This window comes from Brachyhypopomus gauderio, chromosome 8 (assembly GCF_052324685.1).
Source record: "Brachyhypopomus gauderio isolate BG-103 chromosome 8, BGAUD_0.2, whole genome shotgun sequence".
NCBI classification, from domain to species: domain Eukaryota; kingdom Metazoa; phylum Chordata; class Actinopteri; order Gymnotiformes; family Hypopomidae; genus Brachyhypopomus; species Brachyhypopomus gauderio.
Window position 1 is genome coordinate 16,069,818 of NC_135218.1, and position 26,518 is coordinate 16,096,335.

General features: G+C 40.7%; 1 protein-coding gene and 1 long non-coding RNA gene across 2 annotated transcripts in view; one reads left to right on the forward strand and one right to left on the reverse strand.

Annotated features, from left to right (window-relative positions):
* Positions 1-396: 396 nt before the first annotated feature.
* adcyap1r1b (adenylate cyclase activating polypeptide 1b (pituitary) receptor type I) lies at positions 397-25,823 on the reverse strand. Its single transcript, XM_077014916.1, has 14 exons — positions 25,406-25,823; positions 18,233-18,430; positions 13,521-13,620; positions 10,235-10,345; positions 9,568-9,668; positions 8,008-8,105; positions 7,660-7,792; positions 4,171-4,324; positions 4,026-4,086; positions 3,808-3,877; positions 3,603-3,694; positions 3,383-3,512; positions 2,022-2,063; positions 397-1,672 (listed from the first exon to the last, which is right to left on the reverse strand). The coding sequence occupies exons 2-14, from the start codon at positions 18,290-18,292 to the stop codon at positions 1,484-1,486; spliced, it is 1,341 nt and encodes a 446-aa protein (XP_076871031.1). The 5' UTR covers positions 18,293-18,430; positions 25,406-25,823; the 3' UTR covers positions 397-1,483.
* The window catches only part of LOC143521708 (uncharacterized), a 32,762-nt gene continuing 25,652 nt past the window's right edge, over positions 19,409-26,518 (forward strand). Inside the window, exon 1 of the long non-coding RNA XR_013132813.1 lies at positions 19,409-21,281. This is a non-coding gene — a long non-coding RNA (uncharacterized LOC143521708). The remainder of the gene's footprint in view (positions 21,282-26,518) is intronic.

The window sequence follows — 26,518 nt, forward strand, 5'->3', positions numbered from 1 at the left end:
TAACTTATTTGCTGTAGCTGAAGCTACATAGTAGAAACTAATTATTTCAGCTGTAAAAGCTACCATATCTAAAAATATGACCCCAGAAGGACCAGTTGAAGCTAAATTCATGCAAACAATACCAAGTTAACCACATAAGACAGCATCATGAGGTGTTCACTTTGTGAGTAGACGTCAAAGCTTTTGCCAATGTGTTCAAAGAATGTCACAGGTCCCATTCGTTCAGATGTGACTTCTAACAATACACTTTCACAGTTCTACACTAATGGTCACATACACACACTTCAGTTTGAATACTGAAGGCGGGCAAAAAAAAACCATGAAGCCACCCCCCCCACCTTCCACAATCCCCCCACCCCAACCCCCCCACCTTACCCTCCCAACCCCCACCCCAACCCTATTATCACACATCTGTATTGACAGTGCAAGTGACATGAGTGTCCTCTCTCTGCCTTAAGAGCTCTTAGAACTCTTTTCAACCACTGTGCTTAAAATGTAGCATGCCAATATGTCACACATGGTATGGAATTTCTCAGGCACTGGGTTTTACATTTTTTTCCCTGCTTCTTTATGGATATTCACACGGGAATTATTCAGGAAGTGGTATTTAGCAATAAAACCAACTTTCAGTGGATTTTATGCATATTATTCTAAGCAGGATGCTGTTGGCTTGAAAACACTTGAAAACATCCACCTTGAACACAGAGACTGACTGGAATGGGATGACCTTTTCAAGGTCAGAAATATTCACCTCATATGTTGGTACTGTTTTCAGGCATAGCCACTTTTCTGGGCCTGGGTTAAGCCTCACATTGGTTTTCATTGCAGTTCACCACTGAAATAACCTTTTAGTCTGTCTTTAGGACTAAATCCTGATGTAGAACACCAATTGCTGATTTACTTGATGAATGCCTGGATTGAACTTATATAATATCCCTCTTTTCGAAGATGTGTGATTTATTAGAATTGACAATGTAACAATATATACAAGAAAATATCCATGTTTTTCTGCTTCCCATAACTCTCTGGATGATAGATAAAAGCGGTCCTAACAGGAGAGTCAACTCTTCACGTTTGATCAGTGTCGACTGCAGTGTCTTGCCATTAATCAATAGTTTTTGTATTAAGGGTCATGTAGGTAATGTGAAACATTTGTGTAGTTTTTCACGTGCCTAAAGTAGCGTTGTTGATGCATGACCAGGCCCATCTGAACTTCATGGCTCACTGGACTTAATATGACATGAGTCAGGTCTGTGTTAGAGGATCCTGCAAGTTCTGCGATGTTCCAGGGTTCAGAAACATGTCAGGACCTCACTGTCATGATGAACTTTGCCCCGCACGGTGCACGTTCGGACACATGAGGATGCAGGAGAACTTGGGTGAGGAATAGGACTACAGTAGCACTAGGTGTAAAGAGTCTTGCTCTGTGGCTGCAGATCGGAGAGATCTGCTCAGGACGCCCGCTGCTCACGTGGCCGGCGTCTCACGTGGCCGGCGTCTCCGCCTGCAGGCTGGACACGCGGATCTGTGAGCTGCTCTTACTGAGGATGGAGAGCTGCGTGCCCCCGTTCACGCCGCTGCTCGCCAGGGACGGGTGCCTGTGCTTCAGGTCCACTGCAAAGTACCGGTTCACCGTCCAGCTCCGCCACTTCCTCTTGATTTCCGATTGCACCTTGGAGAGAGACGCACCACAAGGTCATCAGCGTGAGGAAGAGGAGGAGGGGGAAGGCTCTCGAGGCCTTTCACCCATGAGCCTTGGACTCATTTTAAATGCCACTGATACCAATGAGAAAATACCTGGACTATCCAATAATGAGATCATCATACATTTTTTGACTGGAAATATTCTAATACTGCTTCTGTCAGTCTGGGTTCCGAATGTAATTTGTGCAGTCAACAAACATCTTTCATTTAAACTGCATAGCTCAGCACCTCAGCACTAAACTTTTTTTCATGTAATAATTTTCATGTAATGCCAGCTCTCAAAATATTAACCAAAGTGAATATATATGAGGACTTACTTCTCCGTTAAGGAAACAGTACAGCACAGCTACCACAAAGCCCTGTCAAGACATAACACTGTTAAGCATAGAAGTATTTTTTATGCTTCTCATATGGATCTAATATGCATAACAATTGCATATTAAAATGTTATTTGTGTAAATGATACTCGAGTAATTACAGTGTAAACTTCATGTCTGCATTTACATCTGCCTTTGTAGCATTATTTTACATTTTATATAAATACTGTACACCTTTGGAAGACACCTCAAAATGATCAGATTGAAGAAAGGTACAGTAAAACCCCAAAAGCCTGTTTTTATTCAGTATTCAGAGTAGCTTCATGTGATTTTAGGTGATTTTGTCAAATGTTTGAATCTGACTGCAGAATAAATACATTTGTGCATGGGTGAGCATTTGAGGCTTTGATATATGCTTACAATTCAAGAGGAAAAGTCATAGGGAGAAAATTGATTTTATTATTGGACCCGGAATTTGTTTTGGTTTTCTGAACGTGTGCCTCACATGCAAAGCAAAGACAATAAGAGTCACTTGAACTGTAAAGTGTCTAATGTGTGTAGCCAATGTTTAAGATTAACATTATATTCATTCATAACGTTATGAAGGAAAGTGGAAGAAAAAGAGAAAGGAACATGACACATGCTTCAGCAGCATAGTGAATCTCAAAAGCACTTCATATTGAAAAATATGACATTGGAAAATCAATTTTGGATTGGAAAATCAGAATTCTATGTCTGTGTCTAAGCACAATATTCCAGAATAGGAATTTGGTTGTGATGGCGAAGGAAGGCAGGATGCCAAAATGAGACAATGCATATGAATTAGCATTATTCATAATAGAAAACTGCACTTTTAGCACTAGCAATACCAACCAACACACAACGCAAACAACGAGGACCCAAATTAAGACGAGTGACTAACACAACATCGACACACATTAAATACCTTAACTTAAACAAGAACCAAGTGCAACGCATAACACTAACGAGACAATAGGACAGGTGGATGAACACACATACACGATACCACACCCAAAGGAAATACGTATATGGAAAAATACAAAAACGGACACAGACCACACATACGCACACCCAAGGGGAGGGGCCAGGGGGTGCATTGTGACATCAGTGATCAATGGTTGTAACTGAAGGGCAGTAATTTACCATATATTGACTCTCATATTGACCTACTCATTAGAACAAATGCACAAAAAACAAGCCATGGGGGTTTAGTAATAGCCAAGGTGATGGACGCTGTGTAATAAAAATCTAAATTGAGGCTTAGCCGTGGAGTATACCTTTAAGCACATTTCTCTGTTTACCTAAAGTACGGACCTATGTCAACATAACGGAAGGAATACCTGGAAGGAGCCCAGACCCAGCTCAAACACAAGCCTCTCTCTCTTGCTCACATCCTCTGGGGTGAAGGCAAACACGGTGTAGTGGATACCAAAGAGCGGGATCAGCAGGAGGGTGGAGCGTGCCAGGCGCCTGTCAATCAAACCGTATGCCTATGACATCAGAACTAACAGGGCAGCGTGAGAACACGTAGGCAGTGAGCAAGGAAGATGGAAGACTTACAGGTAAATGCTGGATTCGTTTCCTCCGATGTCAGGAGATTGCAGCTTCTGGACAAGGATTATGATGATGCCAATGAAGAGAACAAAGTTTATCTGAAATGAGAGATACAGAATATTTTGTGCTTTCTGACCTATTTCCATAAGGAAAATGCAAAAAATTTTGACTCTCTGTCTGTGTGTATATGTGTGTGCATGTGTTAAATCACCATAATAGAGGCAATGACAGGTCCTTTAATCACCCACCAGATGGCAGCGTTGTCATTTATATCCCAACATCTAAAACGTTTTGGTCATTTAGTTACATAAAAAATACATATATGCAACAGATACAAAGGAGACAAAATTATGATTTTTCATTAGGATTTATAATTATCTGAGAAGACACACATACAAATACTACTATATCAACAATCTGCTGTCTTACCCAATAATATCAAAATTGTATCGGAGAACTGCCCAGATTGTCACACACACTGTTGGGGTTCCTGGGTAAGAAGCAAAAAATCAAGTTAATGATATATATGCTAATGAGCTGCGTAGGTTTCAGGATAGGCTGTGCTGTGGCTCACCCCAGCCAATGATGGTGTACCAGTAGAAATATCTCCTCTCGGGGAAGAAGGTCTCTACCAGCAGAGTGAAAAGATACAGGCCCTCGATGAACAGCCAGAAGTAATTAGACAAAACGCAGTAGTGAAAAAACACCATCACTGCCCTACATTCCGTCTGCAACAAGAAATCACGCGCGCGCACACACACACACACACACAATACACACACACAAAATGTAGAAGCTATATTGCACATGCACTGATTTTATTTTGACACTGGAGGACACAAGTGAGCACAGGTGTATAAGGAAGCACAGCTGAGCACCAAGGGTACCACACGTGTATTTTACCATCAGGTATGGATAACAACATTATAATGTTCATGCATGCTGAACCTTTGTAATAAACTTCTTCTAAACAAAACTTCCTTTTGGTCATTTCTTCTGTGCAGTATAAGCCTATGATCTAATTCTTATCTAAAGCAATGTCTGAGTTTGTCATTGGATTGAACAATCAGATTTAGAAAAAAAAATTAAAAACGTGGGTTTATATGAACTTCATGAAAGGCAACAGTCTGAAAGCCTGATCAAGCAAATACCAGTAGATGAAGCAAGTCAAACCATCCACCACTGACACACTAAGTTGGCCAGATGTCTCTTTTCACACTGATCAGGTCACTTTCCCAGGTCCGACAGAAAGCTGCTCTGTTACGTTTGTCGTCCTTCTGGACTGAACTGGTAGCTGCTTTCCCCTGATATTATTTAACATACCACTTGGTCATATACACATGAAATCAAATAAGTTTATTTGGTTTAACAGAGCACCTTGAACCTCACCTACAGGAAACTGTATAAGGTATATACCCTAAATGCTAGTCGGTTAGGATGCTTGAAAAATGACTTCATTTATTAGTTTGTCTGTTTATTTTGAATTGCAGTAAATATGAACTTCATGTACAACATACCAAGCTTAAAAGCACCAAGATGCAACATTTATGAACATTTATGAAACATACATATATTACAGATCTTTCTAGATCAAAGTGCTCACGTCTGTTCCTAGATGCATACGTTATGGTTTTAATTTTGTGTCTTATATCCCTGTCCACCCTGTTCTCCTTTTGGGGGCTATTAAAGTGGCCACACTACTAGGCACTCTGGTGAGAGCGAATATTGACTGAAGAAATTGAAAATGGGATTTGTTGAGAATTAATTTTGTAGATATACGAGTGAGATATACTTGGCCTTGCTGGTGGCTAATAATGGGTTTGGTGTGAGGGGGTACTGAGTTTGAAGCTGTTTTGATACTGAAGTCTATGTGGCTGCTACACTGGACTAAAATATTACTGCAATTTATGCTTTAGGAGTGCAAGCTGACGCATTTGTGAAACTGTGTGAGGTGCTGATTCAATGCTTTTGAACTTGTAGGGTGCTCGAGATAAGGCATGAAATCAGGACAAGTGTAATGCATCAGGACAAGTTCCATATGTGAAAGATCTGGATGTGCCATCAAGTATAAGAAACGTTGTTATGAAGGAAAGTGGAAGAGAAAGAGAAGGGAACATTACTCATGAGCTTCAGCAGCATAGTGAATCGCAAAAGCCCTTCATATTGAAAAATGTGACAATGGAAAATCAATCGAAGTCTTGGATCTAATCCAATATGTCTTCTGATATGTCATCACACATGAGGCTATCATAGTGGGTGTGTGATGATGAAGTAGCTCAGCTCCTCTCTGTACTGACATTCTTGTACGATTGTTCAAATCACAAGGAAAATGAGCCAGTGTTCAATTTCAGACCATGACTCTGGAAAGGCAACAAACTGTTGCCAATTCGTACCGTTGTCTGACATGTAGGCTACACACAGAATTCCATGTCTCTGTCTAAGCACAATATTCCAGAATAGGAATTCAGTGATCAATGGTTGTAACTGAAGGGCAGTAATTTACCATATATTGACTCTGGTATTGACCTACTCATTAGAACAAATGCACAAAAAAACAAGCCATGGGGGTTTAGTAATAGCCAAGGTGATGGACGCTGTGTAATAAAAATCTATGGGATGGGCTCTCAATGGTCCAATGGTTGATTTGCCAAAAGATATAAACATATGGAATGTAGTTTTGTTGCCATGTTGGAAGATTAGATGACAAAGCATAAAACAGTTATAAAATAACTTTCAGCTTCTAATTCTTATTCATCTAATTCATCCAAGTTATAAAATATTTAAGAAATGAGACCAAGCGTTGCCGTACCTTTGTAGCTAAAGCAACTGATGACCTTTCACTGATGTTAAGCAACGGAGGCACATTAATACTCAAATGAACCCTGTCAATGATACTGCAAAAAGAATGAAAGCAGATCTTTGGAGAAGATGCAGATGAATGACAGGACACTGCACACCAGAGACACTGTACTTGACAGAAGATGAATGACTCTTACTTGGTTTGAGCACAAAGGTCAAAGGTCAAAAGTACAAACATCCGTCTGTTGCTGCAACAGCAAATAGACTACGAATAGACTAAGACTTAAAAAATGGACTAACATTACGCAGTCACATGGACTTTTATAAGAGGAATCACGTTAGGTTCACGAAAATGTATGTACTGTCTGGATTTTATCTCACAATAGGGGCCAATGTATACAAGCTGTGTAATATATATGTTTCAAATATATGTAACGATTGAATTTTAACACAGATGGGGCAATAGTAAACGCAGGTCTATACTATATAAAAAGTACCATAACACAGGTGAGAACCAGGGGTACCACACAAGGACTATACTTGCAGGTATGGAGAAAGATGATGCTTGTATTAAAAATGTAAATGACAAAAGAGGTTGTTTCTTCTGTGCTGTGTAAGCCTGTTCTCTAGAACTAGATGACAATGAGTTGAACAATTGCCAATGTGACATATACACAGTGCCTTGTCATAAAACGTGCTTTTTGATAAAGTGTCTGATTAAGTATTGGATGCGTTTGTGAAATTGCAGCCCTTGACACATAAAATACCACTAAAACCCTTGCAATATGATTAAAGAAAACAGATCACTGTAAATATCTCCTCATAAAAAGCCAATAAAACCACAAAACAGCAACCACTGCAACAAAAGTTATCACTTTCTGTTGAATTTAATTCTTCACAATTATGTGAAGACAAACAAGACAGTAATCTAATATTCAGGGCCTGTGTGTGTGTGTGTGTGTGTGTGTGTGTGTGTGTGTGTGTGTGTGTGTGTGTGTGTGTGTGTGTGTGTGTGTGTGTGTGCACCTGCATGTGTGTGTGCATGTGGATTGCTTTTTTTTTTTTTTACAGGGAACAAATGAGCAATTGTTAGACATAAAATAAGATTTTTCAAGAAAAGGTGCCAACCCCATAAAGATACAATGGGTGTGTGTGTGTGTGTGTGTGTGTGTGTGTGTGTGTGTGTGTGTGTGTGTGTGTGTGTGTGTGTGTGTGTTTGTTTTAAGTGAGAGAAACAGAGTGATTGAACGCGTGTGAAACTCACAGTGTGAGTGAAGCAGTGGTTGCTGTCCTCTTCAGCATACAGAATGCCATCTTTGATGAAGACTGAAATTGCCCTCAGTATAAAAGACACAAAGAGATTCATGTGGATGAAGTTCCTGGTGCAGTGCAGCTTCCTGTGGGGAGAAAAGATCAGTCAGCCATGTTGGAAATGCTGAACACGACCTTAACTACAGACGCAGACTGTGTGACATTCATTAATACACCGATGCTTAAGTTTTGACCATATATACTTTAAAGTGCTGTATACACATTTCTTCATTTTTCTCCCCTGTTTTTCTACTGATGTTTAAGGTAAGTGGTTTGTAGCCCTCGGTCCACTGACCCTCACCTGAACCAGCAGAGGATCACCATGGCAGTGGTGAGAGAGACCAGTGATGTGCTGTACCCCACTGTGTAAAGGGCTTTCACCGAGACATAATACTTACCCTGGAGGGCATAGAACATAAAAACAAGTTTCAGGATTGGGCTCGATATTGGACAGCTCTTTTGCACATGAAAATATTCTACTCTGAACACTTTAGAAATAAAACTTGTTGTCAAAAGCACCAAAAGGTAAAATATTCTCTAGCCAAGTGGCAAATCATTTAGTGTGTTTTTTCAGATGTAACTGGTTCATACTAGTACAGGGACCGTAAACCTTCCTACTTTTACTCAGAGACAGAAGAGAAAGAGAAGGCACAAGAGCAAGGAGACGAGTCGTTTCTCACGAGATTCGTACAGTTCTAGGTGACCACGCCCTTGTCTTTGTCTGGCCACACGCATGTTTCTGGGTGGAGGTGACATTAAAAGTATAAATGTTAAAACCTCCAGCAGTGCTCTGGTGTTGTGTAAAGCTGAAACAGTTTCACGCCCCCACACCCATGCCACTACCATAGCCATAGTAAGACTGTTTTAAGAATGGAGAAGTGGAGACGTGAAATCCTAGCGATGACGTCTGGGACCAGGAATCCGTGACTGCATAACTGGCCCCTTTTTTCTGTCTGGGAAATATAGTCCTAGTTTCACTCTGTTTTTCAGGAAAATGTTAGCCCATGCTAGTCCATGCTAGCCCACTGCTGCTCTATTACATATACATTACATAATTGTGCTTTAATACAAGCACAATCAAATACCACTGAAAAAAGAAGATCCTAACTAGCAGGCTAGGAAAAATGAGGGGTAAAACCTGACAATGTGGGTAAAAATCTAAAAATGCAGAAATAGAATGGCTCCTCATATAGCCAGCTGTGGTCAGAAAGGGGCCATTAAAGAATGGGGTAAAGAGTATCAATCAATCTGTAAATGGGAGCAAATCTACAAGTTTGCATACACGTTTTTTTTTTGTACAACCACCAACCAGTTCTCCACACCAGCAAGCAGACACCCAGACTGTTTGGGGCCATCGGGGAAGTCATCAAACCCACCCAGGAAGCAAGACCAGATAGCACTCTCTTGAACTAATAAACAGCCAGGGGTGGGCCTGGCATCATTAGGGCTAGCCTTTAGATCACTCAGTTACTAGAGCTCCAATATTGTGCTGCTAGAAGGCTCAGACCAGCCAGACCACAAGCTTGGGTAGAAAACATAAACACATAACAGTGGATTTAAAAGCTAAAATCTGGAATTGCATTAAGTCCACAAAATAAAATAGTTTTAAGTCACTGTGCCTAATGGTGTGCGCTTTCTGCAGTCCTGGAGTTTCACATGGGAATCCCTGGTGCAAAAATACAATAGGACTCAGATTTTCTACAAGATTGCTGTAGGTGCATGTCAACACTAGAAGACTGTTTATGCTAGAGAACAATCTGGGTCACAGTTCTGCAAAGTACAAAGTTATACATCTCATACTGTATCCCAGTCCTTAAAGTAAGGTGCTGGATAAACGCTTACAGGATATTAAAGCGCTTACCATACTGGTTCTGTTGTCATCAATAAGACACACATCCACGTAATGGGGGAACATCTCTGACCAGCCCTCATCTGTGCAGTTACGACTCACCCTTGCAAACTCTACAACAAAGAGCAAGATGAGGAGTTATGTTGTCTGACAAAGGCTATAAAACTGTTTCAACAAAACGTCAAGCATTTCTTTAGTATAAAGCTTTTTACTGAAATTCAGAATGGGTGATTTAGAAGTGACCAAAGTGACATCCAGGGTGCAAATCATCAAACTCACTTAATCACCTTGGCCATACAATGTGAAATATGCCTCCAGCTACATCAGGATTGGTTTCATTTTGGCATTTTGGAATTCAGAGAATTTACAACAAAATTAAATACAAAGGTAGTCTTCAGGAGACAAAGTTCAGCATGGATTATCAAAACATAATGACTTCATATTGATTATCTCCTGTTCTCAGTGAGAAAAGGATACATCTTAATTCCAATATCAGTGCCTGATGGTGTCATCCCACCCCTGTACATAACTTTATTCTTAGATTCAAGTATCAAGATAATTAACAATTAATATCTACACCCTAGTGCTAGTGTTGGGTCACATGTTTGGTAGAATCCAATCTGCCAATCTCCTCTCACACATTTTGGAGGAGAGTTGAATTGGTAATGGACAGACTCACCACCATAATCCTCATTCATGACTTCAAATAGTTCAGGGCATGGCATCCAAACCACATCACCCATTTTAGCTGGTGGCCAGCATGTCAGGTTATCCCACATCCACTGGCACACTGTAGAAAAAAATATACACATGGCATAATTTCTATACTGAAACATACAATCAGCATGACTACTAAAGCCAGACACACAACCTCACTGCTAAACCTAGACACAAAACTATACTGCTAAACCCAAACAGTGGACCTCATTACTAAATCAAGATACATGACTACTAAATGCAGATATATGACACCACATCTTAACCAGACACAGTTATACGATGCCACTACTAAACCTAAACAGAAACACATGACATCACTACTAAACCCAAACAGAAACACATGACATCACGACTAAACCCAAGCCCAGAGTCACAGCATCACTCCTACACCCAATCGGACACATGAGCAAATGTGACTTCTGAAACACTGAACCAGATAAAAAAAAATCTGTCACAAGGGCTGTGGATGATTTAAAACCTCCTTTTATTCATGGAATGTATTGTTCAAAAAAGTGTCAGTGTCAGAAACAATTGTGGTCCATGGACACTGTTTCTCCACCAGCTTATATTGGGGTATTTGTGGCACCTGAGAGTTGAATAACCCAGTTTAAGTTATATTTAGTTGTTCTGCTTGACAGACTTACTTTACTTTATAGTGGAAATGTGGGTAAGTGGCAAGTTACAGAAATAGCCCTCCATCTGTCACCATGTCGTTGATAAAGGCCTCATAATGAAGGAGTTCATGCTCAGTATTTATAAGATATTTAGGCTGTTTGACAGAATACATGACAGACCGATGAAGAGTTTACACTTTCACATCTCTCCATTAAAACGTAAGAAAAAAAGACCCGCAAAGTGGTCCTTGCTGAATTATTGCAATGAGAGTTTGTTCCTGGGTTATAGCGTTAAAACCTCCCCCCTCTACCTCCATTATAACTGCCAATGGTGTAGAGTTACTCTCGTCATGAGTGACAAAGATGATCAATGCTCAGACACAGACAGTCTATGCCAGTTTAGGAAGGTAAGACTAAAAGTGCAGTAGGCCTATGAGGAAAAAAAGGTTCAAGGTTCAAGTCCCCAAAAGCATCTCACCCTGGCTGGCTTATGTCATTTTCATAACAGTCCTTTTCCCCAGCACAGAGCATGTAAGTAGTACAAGTCAGCTGCACATCGAGATATGCTCTAGTTCTTACTGCTGTCAGGCACAAACAGTCATCTTAGTACCAGAGAGGACTCCTTCTGCTCTCTCTGTGTTTCAGTCACCATAAAACAGCCACTGTTGAAATGAAAATAATGAGCTATTTATTTCTCTTCATAGCTTTTTTACCTGATAAGCGGATATCTCACAAGCCTACATTTTTTTGCTCTTATTACTGTCTTGGCAGAATGACCATTAATAAACATGGCACATTAGCACAAACACTCACAAACACTCTGTCCTTAGCACACACATGGTTATATATTATTAGTGAGATTGTTCTCCATATATTTCTTTGTTGTGACTGAAGTGCCTTTTCGTTGTATACAGAATACCTTCACTTGTCTGAACTGATCAGTTCTCACAATATCCATCACATCTCCTTGATACCTACACACTGGTTCACCATTAGACAAATATGTTTCTGTGTTACACAAGGTTGTAAGTGCACAGTACCCTAGGTTACCAGAACTGTCCAGTCCAGTACTGCCATACTTACATTCCCTGATAAAAGACCCCATCTAAATGATCAGTCATGAACTGTCATGATCAGTCATGAACTGTCTTGTCCTCTTTTTCTCTCTGTCAGTTAAAGATCTCATTTTCAGTTGTCTATATGGCCATGAGTCTGATATCTGATGAGTCTGTATCCCTTAATCTATATATGTATTTCCAGTTTGACTGCCCACATTCAAATTTCGGCAAAGTGTAGAAGAAAACAGGCATCATTTACGCAGACATACATGGACATACATCATCCTTTATTTGAAACACAAATATCATGCAGCTCTCTGGCTAATCACTGCTGGTTCTGGAAAACATTTATGGCTAATGGCATTTTGTGACCATGTCTGCTGTACAATTCTTTATCTAGCAGTAGCCGTGCTACCTCTGTTGCCATGCCTACACTACACAGCCTCCACATTTCCCCCCTCAAATGCATATTGTAAAATAACCCTGAAGCCATTTTATAAATAGGTACAACAAAGCAAAGGAGAAAATGCTGTGTCAGTATGACAGCTGAGTCTTGTGGACATGCCAGAACCATTGAGTGGTATGTTCTTCCTGGTAGCTACTGAAATATTAAATCAGTTCCAAATGGCATTATCTTTGATCAGGATTTCGCAAATCCTGTCTTCCTTTCTTGAAAACTGTATTTAGCTAATCGAATAGACAAGCCTATACTATAATTCTATAATACTACACTATTATAATACTATAATTCAAAATTATGTCTTTTTATTCCACAATCTTCCACAGACATCTGAAAATGCATATCAATAAATCTGATTTAAATTGAGTTAATCTAGTTGGTTTGGAAGACACTTCTACACACACTGGGCTCAAAACACATTTACACACCAGCCTTGCTTCTCTCTCTGAGGACAGCGTCATCTCTATTACCCCATGAATCTGTCACTTTGATGGAACTGCTGTCAATTCAGACCATCAGCATTTCATTACCCAGAGTGATCCTGACTTCCCAGGGGATTAGGCTCTAGTCACAGACTGACAGCCTCGCAGGGGCGGGGTGAGCAGGTTCTAAAAGAGATGTGGGCACAGCTTGTGCGTCTTTGCAGTTCTTTGAGCAGTACTCGTTACACTATGATTTCCTAAACTCTTTTAATATAGAACCCTACTAGCTATTAACCATCTGTAAAGGCTTAGCAATAAACTGCAAGTTACATCTGAAAATCCATTCAAAATATATACTAAATAAGATTATCTCACATTATCTTATCTCAAAACCTCACATAATACTATTTTATGCCTCTTGTAATTATCAGTAGAACATGCACTCAAGCTACAGTAAACATACAGTGCAGAATCCTCTACATTAGAATATTCTATCTATCTATCTATCTATCTATCTATCTATCTATCTATCTATCTATCTATCTATCTATCTGTGTGTATGTGTGTGTGTGTGTGTGTGTGTAGATGATTGTGTGTGTGTGTGTTTGTGTGTGTGTGTGTGTGTGTGTGTGTGTGTGTAGATGATTTACAACCACCCACTCACCCACACACAGAACCTCTTACTTCTTACCATATTCAGGGTTACTGCTGCCCAGGACGTCCATGGCCTTCCGCTCCATGCATTTTTCTTTCTCAAGCTGGATGACACAGTCTGGGTGCATGCACAGAATCTGAAAGACACAGAACATACAAGCCCATTATCATATAGCCAAACACAGGGATCCAACACAACTGCTTTACTCCAAACTCTCATAGAGGAATTCACACTGCTGCCGTCCCAGTCTTTGTCACAAATGCCACACACTGTTCGCTGCTATTGTCTGTGCTAGCAGGGTCTACACCAGAGTTACATAAGAGGCAGCATTAACATCTCTCAGAACTGTCAAATGTTTTGTGAGCCTTTCAATTTAGAGTCTGCACAGAAAGATCTATGCACAGATCTGTTGGACATGTGGGTGCACAGACGGAATCTGTGCTGTACTTTAAAGCCATGCCATGAGTTAGGGATGCTTCTGCCTCTCTCTGAGTGTGCAGAGGGACTAATACAAATGAATTCACGTTTTATTAAGCCCTGCAGAGCATGCATTTAAACTCTGCACAAATAGCTGCTTGTCCATAATTAGACTGGCAAGAAAAGGCCGATCTGCATACCAACAGAACTATGAATAGGGTCAGAGAAAACCATCATTGCACCCTACTACCCTGAGAAAGGCCAACTCCTCTCATAAGTCTTAAGAGGGTCTGAATGACCAGACTGCAAAGAATAATCTATCCTTCTGCAGTTGCTCTCATGAACAATGAATGCACATTTCAACGTTTCTGCCACCTGGAGCTGTTTAAATGTTTTATCTTTTTTGAATGCTGCATTCTGAACTTTAAATAATATTATATGAATACTTTCTATATTTTTATATATATTTATACTTATATTCTTTTATGTCTAGAAAAATATGTCTGTCTCTCTATGACTGCGTTTATAAATGTAAAATTTAGGAGTTTTTATGATTGCAAATTCCTAAACAAATTCTTTGTGTGTGCAAACATACTTGGTCAAAAAAACCAAATTCAGATTCTCAGAGCACGATTCACATCTTGTAGGTGTAAAGCTAAAAATGGTTTTCAACATTTGTGTCAGATAGTGTCAGATTTCTCAGCGTAATCAGTGGCTAATATGGAATAAAGATGAAGTAACATATCCATATATAGTTTCAGTTTATTATCACCCTGTGTGTGTGTGTGTGTGCGTGTGTGTGTGTGTGTGTGCGTGCGTGCGTGCGTGCGTGCGTGTGTGATTGTGGAAACTTGAGACAATGGCAAAAATGAATACTAGGAAAATTGTACTCATGCATACAAACAACAAATGCACCGTCTTTAGTAATTATAGCATTCATGTTGCTAAGCAAGAAGTTCTTTAGAGTACAGTTCAGGGGGTGTCACAACACGGAAGATTTGCCTCAAATTAGAGCTCACTTCAGACTAATACCTACACATCATTAGAGCACAATGACAAGTCTGTTTCTACTCTCTCTTTACACTCTGAAGCACTGGACTCTCTGTTCATGATAAAAGGAAACTATTTAAACCTTGTAATCAACAAAAGTACCAGGACCAGTGTATAGTCACCAAAATATGGTCTCACTGTTTTCTGTGCATCAGACAGAACTAGAAATAAAAACATGTATTGTGACATTAAACTACATAGCAGTGAAAATGATGTCTCACATGAATGGAACAGTGGAATAAATTGTACATTGTATTAATAAATTGTAAATTGTACATCAAAATCTAGATGTAACAGTAACAGAGCACCTGTATCTGAAATACAGTGAGGGTCTATATTCCCAAAAGTTAAAAATACCTATCATTAGGAGGAAAGGCTATAATAAACACGTACTGCACAGAAATATGTTGTTTCAGCGCAGCGCACACCATTAAATATGACCATGAATCTTCTTTTATAGCCAATTATCTCCCCAGCCATAGTCATAGTGGCAAATTCCCACCCACTGAACGAGTTTCCTCTGTCTCAGGGTGGCAACCCGTTCGGGAGAGGAAAGGCCACCATGTGGGTCCCCTGACAGGTGAGGCCAGTGTCACATCCCAGCACGGCTCCCGCCCTGAGAGCGAGGTCCAGCTGGCCTCCCGTGGAGCGCCTGGCTCGGTCAGCGGCTGCATCAGCAGCGGTCAGGCTCAGGACCTTTCTCTTTGTTGGCTGTGTCCTTCAGGAGGCTTTTCCAACGAATCTCCTGGGACAAATTTGGGTTCTGTTGTTCTGGCCATCCACTATATATTCATTCCGAAACAAAAAACCTCCCCAAATGCACATGTGTGATCACCGGTTCCTCAGCCTCAAAACATGATTGGCTCCATTTTGTACATTTGGTTGCTGGGAGAGCATCTTTCACTATGTTTTATGATTTCTAGTTAGATCTTTTGTGTTCCTCAACAGTCCTATTATGAAGTGAGATTTATGAAACCAATAGGTAGTATGTAAACTCCTTAGCCAAATGTACAGTATAGTTTGTGCCCGTAATGGTTGGTTCTTCCAAGGGTTTACACATTGCTATTTTATGTTTAGGTTCAGTAGTGATGTCATGTGTGCTATTTAACTGAAACAGTGATTGTAATGTTTGTATCCACAGATCAATATGCTACATTGACTGCATACTCAGAAGAACCAATTCTATGCAGACTAAAAGTTGATTTTAAAGATAAAGATACAGTCCCATCAGATACAAATCAGAATAGCTTGCAGAATGTTGAATTCATTCTAAACATATTAAAATGGGTCTTAGATCAAGCTGCATTGACATTAACCATTACTGTTATATTAGCATCTGTAAATGAGGCTTATCTGGTGCCTGAACTTCGGGCCTTTTTGCATGATGTTTTGTGCCCTCATCAGTACATTTGCACATGTACGGTTATGCTAGTCTGATTCTCTCACCTTGTGCAGTAGATTTGCACATGTACGGTTATGCTAGTCTGATTCTCTCACCTTGTGCAGTAAATTTGCACATGTACGGTTATGCTAGTCTGATTTTCTCATCTTGTGCAGTAAAATTGCACATGTACGGTTATGCTAGTCTGATTTTCTCGCCTTGTGCCATACATTTGCACATGTACGGTTATGCTAGTCTGATTCTCTCGCCTTGTGCAGTAGATTTGCACATGTACGGTTATGCTAGTCTGATTCTCTCGCCTTGTGCAGTAGATTTGCACATGTACGGTTATGCTAGTCTGATTCTCTCGCCTTGTGCTGCTCCCTCAGCCCTTATTGAGTAGCATCACAGAGTCAGACTGTCATGGTGGCCTGACAATTTAGCCTGCTTACTGGAATATTAGGATTACACCCAGACACCCAGAACAGTGTTTCAATATATTTCTGTGTCTTGTTTGTTGAGAATTTGCTGAATGTTTATTTGAACACTTACATTGAACAATTGGATTTTGTAGATTTTTGTGGATATGAACATTTTCAGTAATTTATAATATGTCCCTTGGGTCTTTAAAGTTTTGGATGGTTATGTGACTGTGTACATGTATAATTTACCAATGTTTGATGCTTCACATTATTAACTAAATCTCCATAAATAAAATAAATCTCAGACATGCTTGCATATGTTCAATTTTAGTACAAGCATGTTTTTGTTCATATTAAAATTAAGAAAAACAAATATAGAAATTGCTTTTAAGAATTTTAGATGTCAAACCTTGAGTGTTAATATAGTTAATATCTTTGTTTCTTGTGCTGCCAGCTCATAATAAGTGCAGATTGAGCCCTGGTTTTCCTAGTGATAATTGGTTTCATAACCCACAGCAAAATGCCTGTGTGACCAGCAACATGAGTCGTGATTAATAAACATGAATGCCTCATCCATATTTATGAGGATGCTGTCAGCTTCCATGCTAACCCTGGCTACTACACTGAGCTGGTTCCTATCATAAACAAAATGTGTGATTCACTGCTGCAGAACTGTGAATCACCTGGAACCAAAACACCTGTTCTCCTCTTTCCTTTCACTCCCATTCTCTCTTTCTCTGTCCACTTGCCTAAAAATGTGAAGGCAAGGAGACGAGATGGCTACTCAAACTACATTAAACCACTTTTTGGTTGTTATAAATATATCAGTAAATTCTGAATATGAAAAATGCCTGTCACTCGATAAAAAAAGCAGCAGCAAGTTCATTACAGTCCTGAATTCCTGCAGCAATTGCTTTAATGAAGGGTATTAAAACGATTCAGTGAGACACTGGTGTCAGCTTTGAGCAGTCAAACACAACCATGTGAGAGAATGGCTTGTCCTTGGTGCCCTGGAGTGCTCAGTCAAGCAGAACTGGGTTGGCTCCTGGTCAGTTTACATTCGGGCTGTCTGGTGCCAGAGCTCACTAGACGCCAGAGGCTTGCTCAGTGCCAGCCCGTGTGTGTGACGTAAATGTGCCCACGGCCGGGTGCTTCTCTTCAGCTTGTGGCAGCAAGAGATGGGGAGAAACAGCAAGTTACCATGCCGACAAAGATACAGCTCTCCTCCCTCTCTCTCCTCCCTCTCCTCGCGTGGAAAACAACACGAGGGAAGAATACAAGCTAGAGAGCACACGCAGCCCTTAACATGTCTGAGGAACACGATCCTAAAAGAGGTTATGCTTTCACATGTTTTAAAAAGAAAGTCCTTCCTGTTTCTTTTATTGTCTCTCTTTCTTTCAGCCTTAATAGTTCAGCTGCTTCTTCTTTTGGAATGACTGGTGTGTTACGTTAAAGTACCATCTGAAGATGGAGCTTACCAGAGGCAGCAGAGAGAGAGCTGGGAGAAGGTGCAGGGATCTCTTCATACTGGCCATCATTATATCTCAACCAAAGACGTGGTCTTGTCCTCCTCGTTGCTACTGTACTGATGCACTGGGCAAGTGCAAAGCAGTGGTGTGTGTGTGGCAAACAGCACTACAGGAATGTTGATGTCATACGCCAGATCATCGCAGGACCTAAAACACAACAGAAATCAGGTAATTATTCATGACTACTGTGTAATACTAATATTGCAGCATTTCAAACATCTCAGAGGTGGGGTGGGGGGTTGGGGTGCAGTTAGAATTGGACCGTGCTCTGCTCCTTTTATACAGCATATAAAACATTTTATTCACACTAACTCTTGCATCTCCTGTACTGCCTGCTATCAATGGTGGTGGGTGTATGAATTCAGTGTTACAAAATCAACAGGCAGCAGAGCCAGCAGGGGGTAGTGAGAGTGCAGGAGTGATCGCGTGGCACTCAAGCTAAGCACCAAATGCTTGGTTATCTACACAAGGCAACAGGACATTCCCGGTCGTTGGAGCCACACACGTCGCACACGTTCACGTTGCTCACGCTCACTGCATCCAAGCATGACGGAGGCGGGGCGGAGGGTTTGAATCAGGATGCTGCTGCAGTGAGACCACTGAGGGTTGACTACAGCAGGGCTGCTCTGGGGGAATCACTGATTCAATTTGGACAGCACAGACAGCACACAGAGCGAGGAGAAGATGCTAGGCTGTGGTAAACAAAGAAGATGGAGTGGAAATTGGCCTGGAAAAACTGAAAGAGGGGAAGTGAGTAGATGGATGGATGGATGGATGGATGAATGGATGGATGGATGGATGGATGGATGGATGGATGGATGGATGGATGGAGGGAAAAATAGGAGAAAATTCCCTGTGTATACAAAAGTTGCAGACTACATGCCTGCTGTATTCTCTCTCTCTTTCACACATCCACACACACACACACACACACACACACAAACATACACATTTATGCAATTATGTATGTACACACAAATAATATTTAGACTTATAGATATTTAGAATACAATTAAATCCAAAGAAACCATAAAACTAGTTTAAAATCTTTTGGGGCATAAAAAATTTACTATTCTTACTGTAATATCATAATAGAACGACTGTCCTACTGAATTCACAGCAGTCAATAAGTTTGTGTGATAAACAGTAAAAAAAGCTCAGGTTCAAACAGAAAATAATCTTCAAAGACTCCATCTAAAACATACTTTTAAACAAGCTATCACACCACAGTTAACAGGACTAAATCATGCAGGCCATCGTAACACTCCTGAGGGCAGTGCCATGTTACTAATGAGGCTTGTCCCTCCAGTCATGTCACTAACAGCCATGTCCCTAAAAGCCATGTCCCTCCAGTCATGTCCCTAACAGTTATGTCCTTCCTGTCATGTCCCTCCGGCCATGTCCCTCCGGTTATGTCCCTAACAGTCATGTCCCTCCAGCAATGTCCCTAACAGTCATGTCCCTCCAGTCATGTCCTTCCGGTCATGTCCTTCCATTTATGTCCCTCCAGTCATGTCCTTCCGGTCATGTCCTTCCAGTTATGTCCCTCCAGTCATGTCCCTCCAGTCATGTCCCTAACAGTCATGTCCCTAACAGTCATGTTCCTCCAGTCATGTCCCTCCAGTCATGTCCCTAACAGTCATGTCCCTCCAGTCATGTCCCTCCAGTCATGTCCCTCCAGTGTGCCAATAAGCAGGCAACCTGCCTGTTTCTTCTACTGCCCAGTAACAGCTGAGATCAGAGCTATGTAGGTGTCATATCACCACTTCCAGGACTCCTTGTTCTTCTTTTTGCTGAAGATAGTCCTTAAAGACATCGTATGTTTGGGGTCATTGTCCTGTTGCAAAATACATTTGGAGCTAATCAAACACCTCCTTGATGGTATTGCATAATATCTGTCTGTATTTCTCAGCATTGACGAGACCATTAATCCTGCCAAACCCCCTCAGCCTCAAACTTGCAAGGAGCCTCCAACATGCCTCACTGTTGCCAACACACTTCACTGTTGCTCATTACTGCACTGCTCACCTTTCCTTCAAACAAACCGCCTTCTGTTCAAGCCAAACATTTCATATTTTGTCTCATCACTCCAGAACACCTGCTGCTATTTTTTTGCACTGCAGTTCCTGTGTTTTACTGATATAGTTGAGTAGAGCTGAATCTCTTGGTCTGAAGGTATGGCTTTTCCGTGAAGACCACTTCTGGACAGACTTCTCCAAACAGTAGTTTGGTGTACACACTTTCAGCCTGTTCTGAGCCTATGGCTCTGTTGGATATCTTGCATACAATCCCATACAGAACTGTCCCTCTTTTCTCTTCCCAAATGGCTGCCCTCCTACCCGAGAAATAGGGAGACAAGGAGAGAAAAGCCTTTCCTGCTGTCCACCCTGGGCCAGCCATCTCCTGCCTAACCAGCTATATATGAAGCCCTGGCCCCTCTCACCACCCCAAATTCTCCCCTGCTATGGCTGTATCTCCATGGCCCTGGACTACTATTACTGACAATCAAGACGTCTAAGACTCTAGATAACTTCTTTGTTTATGTATCTGTCCAATTATTGTTGTCATGGTGACCGGCGTCGGCCAGAAGAGGATGGGTTCCCACCCTGAGTCTTGATTCCTTTCAAGGTTTCTTCCTCATTAACATTATCACTTGTTGGGTATAACTGATTAATCGTGCACCTGACAATGATCCTACTAAATCCCTGACTATGCAAGTATACCTAGATGAATTGAAGGCAAAGAGCAGACACATCAAATAATGATTTGATTTAAATTGATATTTGTATATATAGTGACAAATGTACAACACATACACTCCGCAGCCAATTTATTTATTTAATACACATACACTCACTGGACATGTTTTGCTTTCTTAACTTAATTGTTCATGGCATAAATTCAACTGGATGCTGGAGACCTTCCTGAGAGATGATGGGTCTGAAGATGGGTCCACTGTGGTCATAGAGGGAAGGACATGGTCAGCAACAACACTCAGGTAGGCTGCAGCATTTTACGATGCTTTATTGGTATTAAGGGGCTCACAGTATGTCAAGAAAATATCACCTACACCATTACATCACCACCATCAGCAGCCTGGACCATTGAAACAAAGCAAGATGATTTTGTGTTGTTCACATAATCCAATTCTGGCCAACCTACCAACCGAATATCGCTGCAGAATTCGAGACTCATCAAACCAGGGAACATTTATCCAATCTTCTATTATCCCATTTTGGTGAGTGCGAATTGTAGCCTCAGTTGCTTTTTTCTTAGCTGACAGGTTTGGCACATGGTGTGATTTTCTGCTGCTGTAGTCTATCGTGCTATGTGTTAAGTGCTCTTCTGCATACCTCATTTGTGACAAGTGGTTATTTGAGTTGAACAAGTCCTGCCTTTCACCTCTCATCAACAACATGTTTTCGCACAGAGAGCCACTGAATCTTTTCTCTTTTTTGTACCATATGGACTAAACCCTAAAGATGGTTGTGTATGAAAATCAGCAGTTCAGCAGTTTCTGAAATACTCAGACCAGCACTTTTAGTACCATCAATAATTCCACATTCAAAGTCACTTAAATCACCTGTCTTCCAAATTCTCATGCTGTTTGAATTTCAGCAGGTCATCTTAACCATTTTACCGAATAAAAGTGCATAAAAGTCCAGTGAGTGCATACGGCAGAGGTTCTGGTACAGTCCATATAATCCATATCTATGTTCATTCTGTGTCAGTGATCATAAGTATTTATATATAATAAATAAAAAGAAAACTAGTTTTCTTTCAAAACTAGTTGCTATTGACTGAACTAGAACTATGCAATACATATTTCTCTATTACCACAATGGAATCTTATAATTAGCCATACTTCATAGAACATAATCCTTCACTGAAATTAAACCAATATTATCATTCCATATGTATCAATGTCCATTCCATATATATATATATATATATATATATATATATATATATATATATATATATATATATATGGAATGGACATGTATATCTATATATATATATGTATATCTATATATGTATGTGGGAAAAAGTCAATGTATGTGGGGAAGAAAGGAAGAAGAGAAGTAATATCAGAACAGAAGGAAAGCTGGAATTATCAGACAGGGAGAAAGAGAGTAAGAAAGAGAGAGACAGAGAGAAATGAACAAACGAAGGACATATGGAGTGGATGTAACCATCGTCATCCTCAAGCATGGAGAAAATCTGTCTCAAGAGTCACAAGATGAATTTCTGCCATCGGTTCTTCATATTCTTTCTAAATCTCATTAAAGTGTGTTAATGCCAAACTTGGCTGGCCAATCCCAGACTAAGTCACTGAAATCTCCACAGCTATATTTAGCTTGCCCATTGTTATTTAGAAAGGAAAGAGAGGAATTACCCTTAGCATACTGAGTTATATTTCTGTCTCTGACATGGTTAATGAGATGGGAAGACTAAAGAAAAAGCAAGACCAAGCTATATAGCCATATATTTAGTTATCCATGAGAGAGAGAGAGAAAAGAGAGAGAGAGAAAGAGAGAAAGAAAGAGAATCTATATAGAGAGAATACAAGCTACCTGGGAAAACATGAAAAAAATGGATTGTGTTTTCTAAAGCAGGCCACTGGGCACATTGTGGGTATCTGTCACAAGGACAAATCATTTGGGTTGAACTACAATGAGAAACAACAGCGAGACACAACCGGGTTGAACTACAATGAGAAACAACAGCGAGACACAACCGGGTTGAACTACAATGAGAAACAACAGCGAGACACAACCGGGTTGAACTACAATGAGAAACAACAGTGGGAAGCTACAGTGGGAAGCAGCCAAGTACTGAATGGACAGCAGCACAATGTATAAACCGCACGTGACTGGTCTTCTTTGAAAACAACCTGCACATCCATAACTCAGAGTACACGACAGGAAACAGAGGGAAACAGGGTGTGTGCATGGTGGACTGTGTGGTGCAGAAGTGAAGATTAGGCTTGATGTACCAGTTACACTTCAGCTTTATCTGATACTGGTATAACTAACTCACCGAGACTTACAGTCTGGTGTTCTGTGTCTTCAAGAGAAGATGAGAAAATGTTGAAACAAATGACCACAGTAAGTCAAGTGTTAAGTCATTAATAATGTCTTGTCTAACAAAGGTTGCTGCCTTTGCGAAGCAAAGTGATGAAACATGGGGCAAGAGGTGAGGGGGGGTATTACTAACTTGGTACAAATTGTTCCAAATCCCATGAGCCTTTACCTCCGTTCCACACCAAGGACTCAGTCTGGCATTACATCATGGTCCATTTGTGCACATGGGCATGAGCACTAATCTCAAGAGCTTGCTGTTATGACTTTTTCTTAACAGCAGTGACATAAGCTCTTTCACATCACGTTTTTTGCATTTACCCGTCATCATCCTCCCTATAACCACTTAGACTTGTCAGAAGTTCCGATCAGAAGTTTGTCAGACTAAGAAAACGCACAACCTGTAAAGAGGAAATATGACAGAATACACATGCTGAGTTTTAAAACAAGGCAGAGTACCAGAGTGCTGGGCTTCAAGAGTCAGAATACTCCTACAACATAAACACTGGCCTTACTTAATATAAGTGACTGTTGATCATTGTGGGTTGGTGCAGATAGTGCCATAGCACAAACCAGGGCAGTCTGTGATTCAGTGTGGCACCTGAATACTAAAGGAGGAATTGTGTCCCTGTTGGGAGGTTAGAGAGTTAAGATAACCAGATACCTCTACAGATTTAGTTTTGGAGCTATTAATGAACATATAAATAGCCTTGAATACCTTACAAATGTGGTTTGTCCCGTTAATTCACTGATGTCGATTACTCTTTGTTTGTGATTTCCACTGTAGACTCGTACGATATGCAAGAGGAGAGTGTTTCCAACAAATCTTAAAAAAGCTAAAAATATAGTATAGTGCGACAGCATATAATCTTTCGTGGTCTCGTAAGTAGCTCCAGTGCGGGGGTGCGCACTCATCTGCGATGCACCGACGGCGTAATAGATTACAAGGTCGGGAGTCTCGTTTCCCCTAGTGCAGGCGCTCTCGTTCAAAACCGGTAGACTGATGGGACGGACTGACCCATGATAAATAAATCACGATTCAGTGACACTGGGGTCTTTTTGAATGCATGTCTCGTCACCAACCCACTGTGGCACCAACCCACAGTGGATAAATGCTGTAAAATTTTGTTCTGGTAGTGTTTTTTCGTCTCAACGCTCTGAACTTTCTGTAGGTAACCTAGATGAGAATGAGCTTCTGCAAAATGAGTAAAACCAGCACTAAAAAAACGATTTCTAGGAAAGTAAGGTGTACTGCTGCATCTAGGGATAAATATGTTCGTCGTAACTATACATATTTACTTGGTGCGTTAACTCGTCTTGATTTAATATTATTACACTTCTGCATTTAACAACGTTTAGGGGTGTGGTGTTATAAATAAATAAATGTGAATTAATGCAATCCTAAATCAATGACTAGAAAATTTGCGCATACTTCTATCGCGCTGGAACGTCATGTTAGAAAGAAAGAAATACCATTTCTAAAGAAAAATAATTAGTTTTGTGTTACCCTTGATATGCTAAAAGACAGAACATTACACGACAGCGATACAACAGTAATTGATCAAGATCCTCAATGATAAAGGCACCGGAGCACAACACTGCGATCATCGTTTCATAAATGTAACAGATTTATTTGATGGGTAACCTTAATATACTGCAACTCGCCGTTATGTGCATTCGTTTTCTCAGTTGGGCTGCATAGGGAAATACCTCTCGATAAATTCGATTAATTTTTTCACAGCGCGGTTGTCGATACAAACCACTGAACTCCCAGTTGAGCTGAGCACTGTGTAATGACAAGACTTAAAGCTTCCCAGGTGCAACTGAACAGCGTGTTAAACCAGCGGCTCCATTTGTGGTTTACTGATTTAACAGATTACAGTTAGGTTATAATAATTAGACTACAAAAGCAACGAGCTGTTACACAGTGACTCTTGCAAACCACAGCTACTAGCGTGTTAGGCTGTACACTATTGCAATTGCACCAATGATTTGGTTTCAGTGCAATGAATCAAATATAAGCAGTTGGAATTCTTACCGTTGCAATAGAAAACACAGGCTGTGAAACAATGGGATAAAAAAATGGATCACTGAGCCCCTCTTCGTGGTTTCTTGAAACTGCAACGTGCGCGTTCGTGGCGCAAAAAATACTCGAAAACTTCGTGAGTTCAGCAGGCTTGCATTGTAGAAGCTCCCTCCGTTACACCATCTCGATTCTCATGAAGTGCAAGCTATACCCATCCGGATGAGGACGTGCACTTTTTTAAAATTGCGAAGCTAGAAAGAACCAGGATGACGTAAAATGAAATAACAAAGTAAATTAGTTACCATTAACTGTAGATAACTGGGAAAAATCTCTCCTTTGGGTTTTGTAACATTGCTTTGCGGTTATCCGCGCAGACTCACAATGTTCTCCGGTATGCGCTGCGCATTTTGATGAACACTCTCTCGCTCGCTCGCTCGCTCTCTCTCTCTTCCTCATTTTCTTTAATACACACACACACACACACACACACACACACACACACACACACACACACACACACACACACACACACGCAACAACGTGTCCAGTTCACCAACAGCTGTTCGGAGCTGCTGGCTTAGGGTAGCCTTGCAAATATTAACACTAATATAAACACGCATATAAACACACAAAGAAACGTGGCCAGGCAGTAGCGTATAAGCAACGTACACAACGAGCGCGTGTAATGTAAAATGTATAGACTGGCTGTACAACATGTACAATGGATCATATACATGGGCTCGACCGTCAATACTTAAATTGCTATTAATCATTTTTATCCAATCGCCCTGGCCTTTCCTAGCAGGACATTAAAATGTGAAGTTGGCGATATATTCGATGTACTTCTCCACGTTTCCCCTGTAAATATACATGTACATATAGGTGAATTAAGCTTCACTATGCAGATCATGTTTGACCTACATCCGAAGCCAGGAGTACCGCGGGCCAGGACCTTGGACAGCAGCCGGTGTAACTTCGCATGATTTAATCAATTAAAAGTTACGTCAGAGACACAGCAGCAGCGCCGGAAGTTCTTCCTAATATACACCGGGGCTGATGGTTCACGGCTGGATCTCTCGCTGGATCTTTTTCAACTTTAAAGCAAACTATAGGGTCAATTAAATG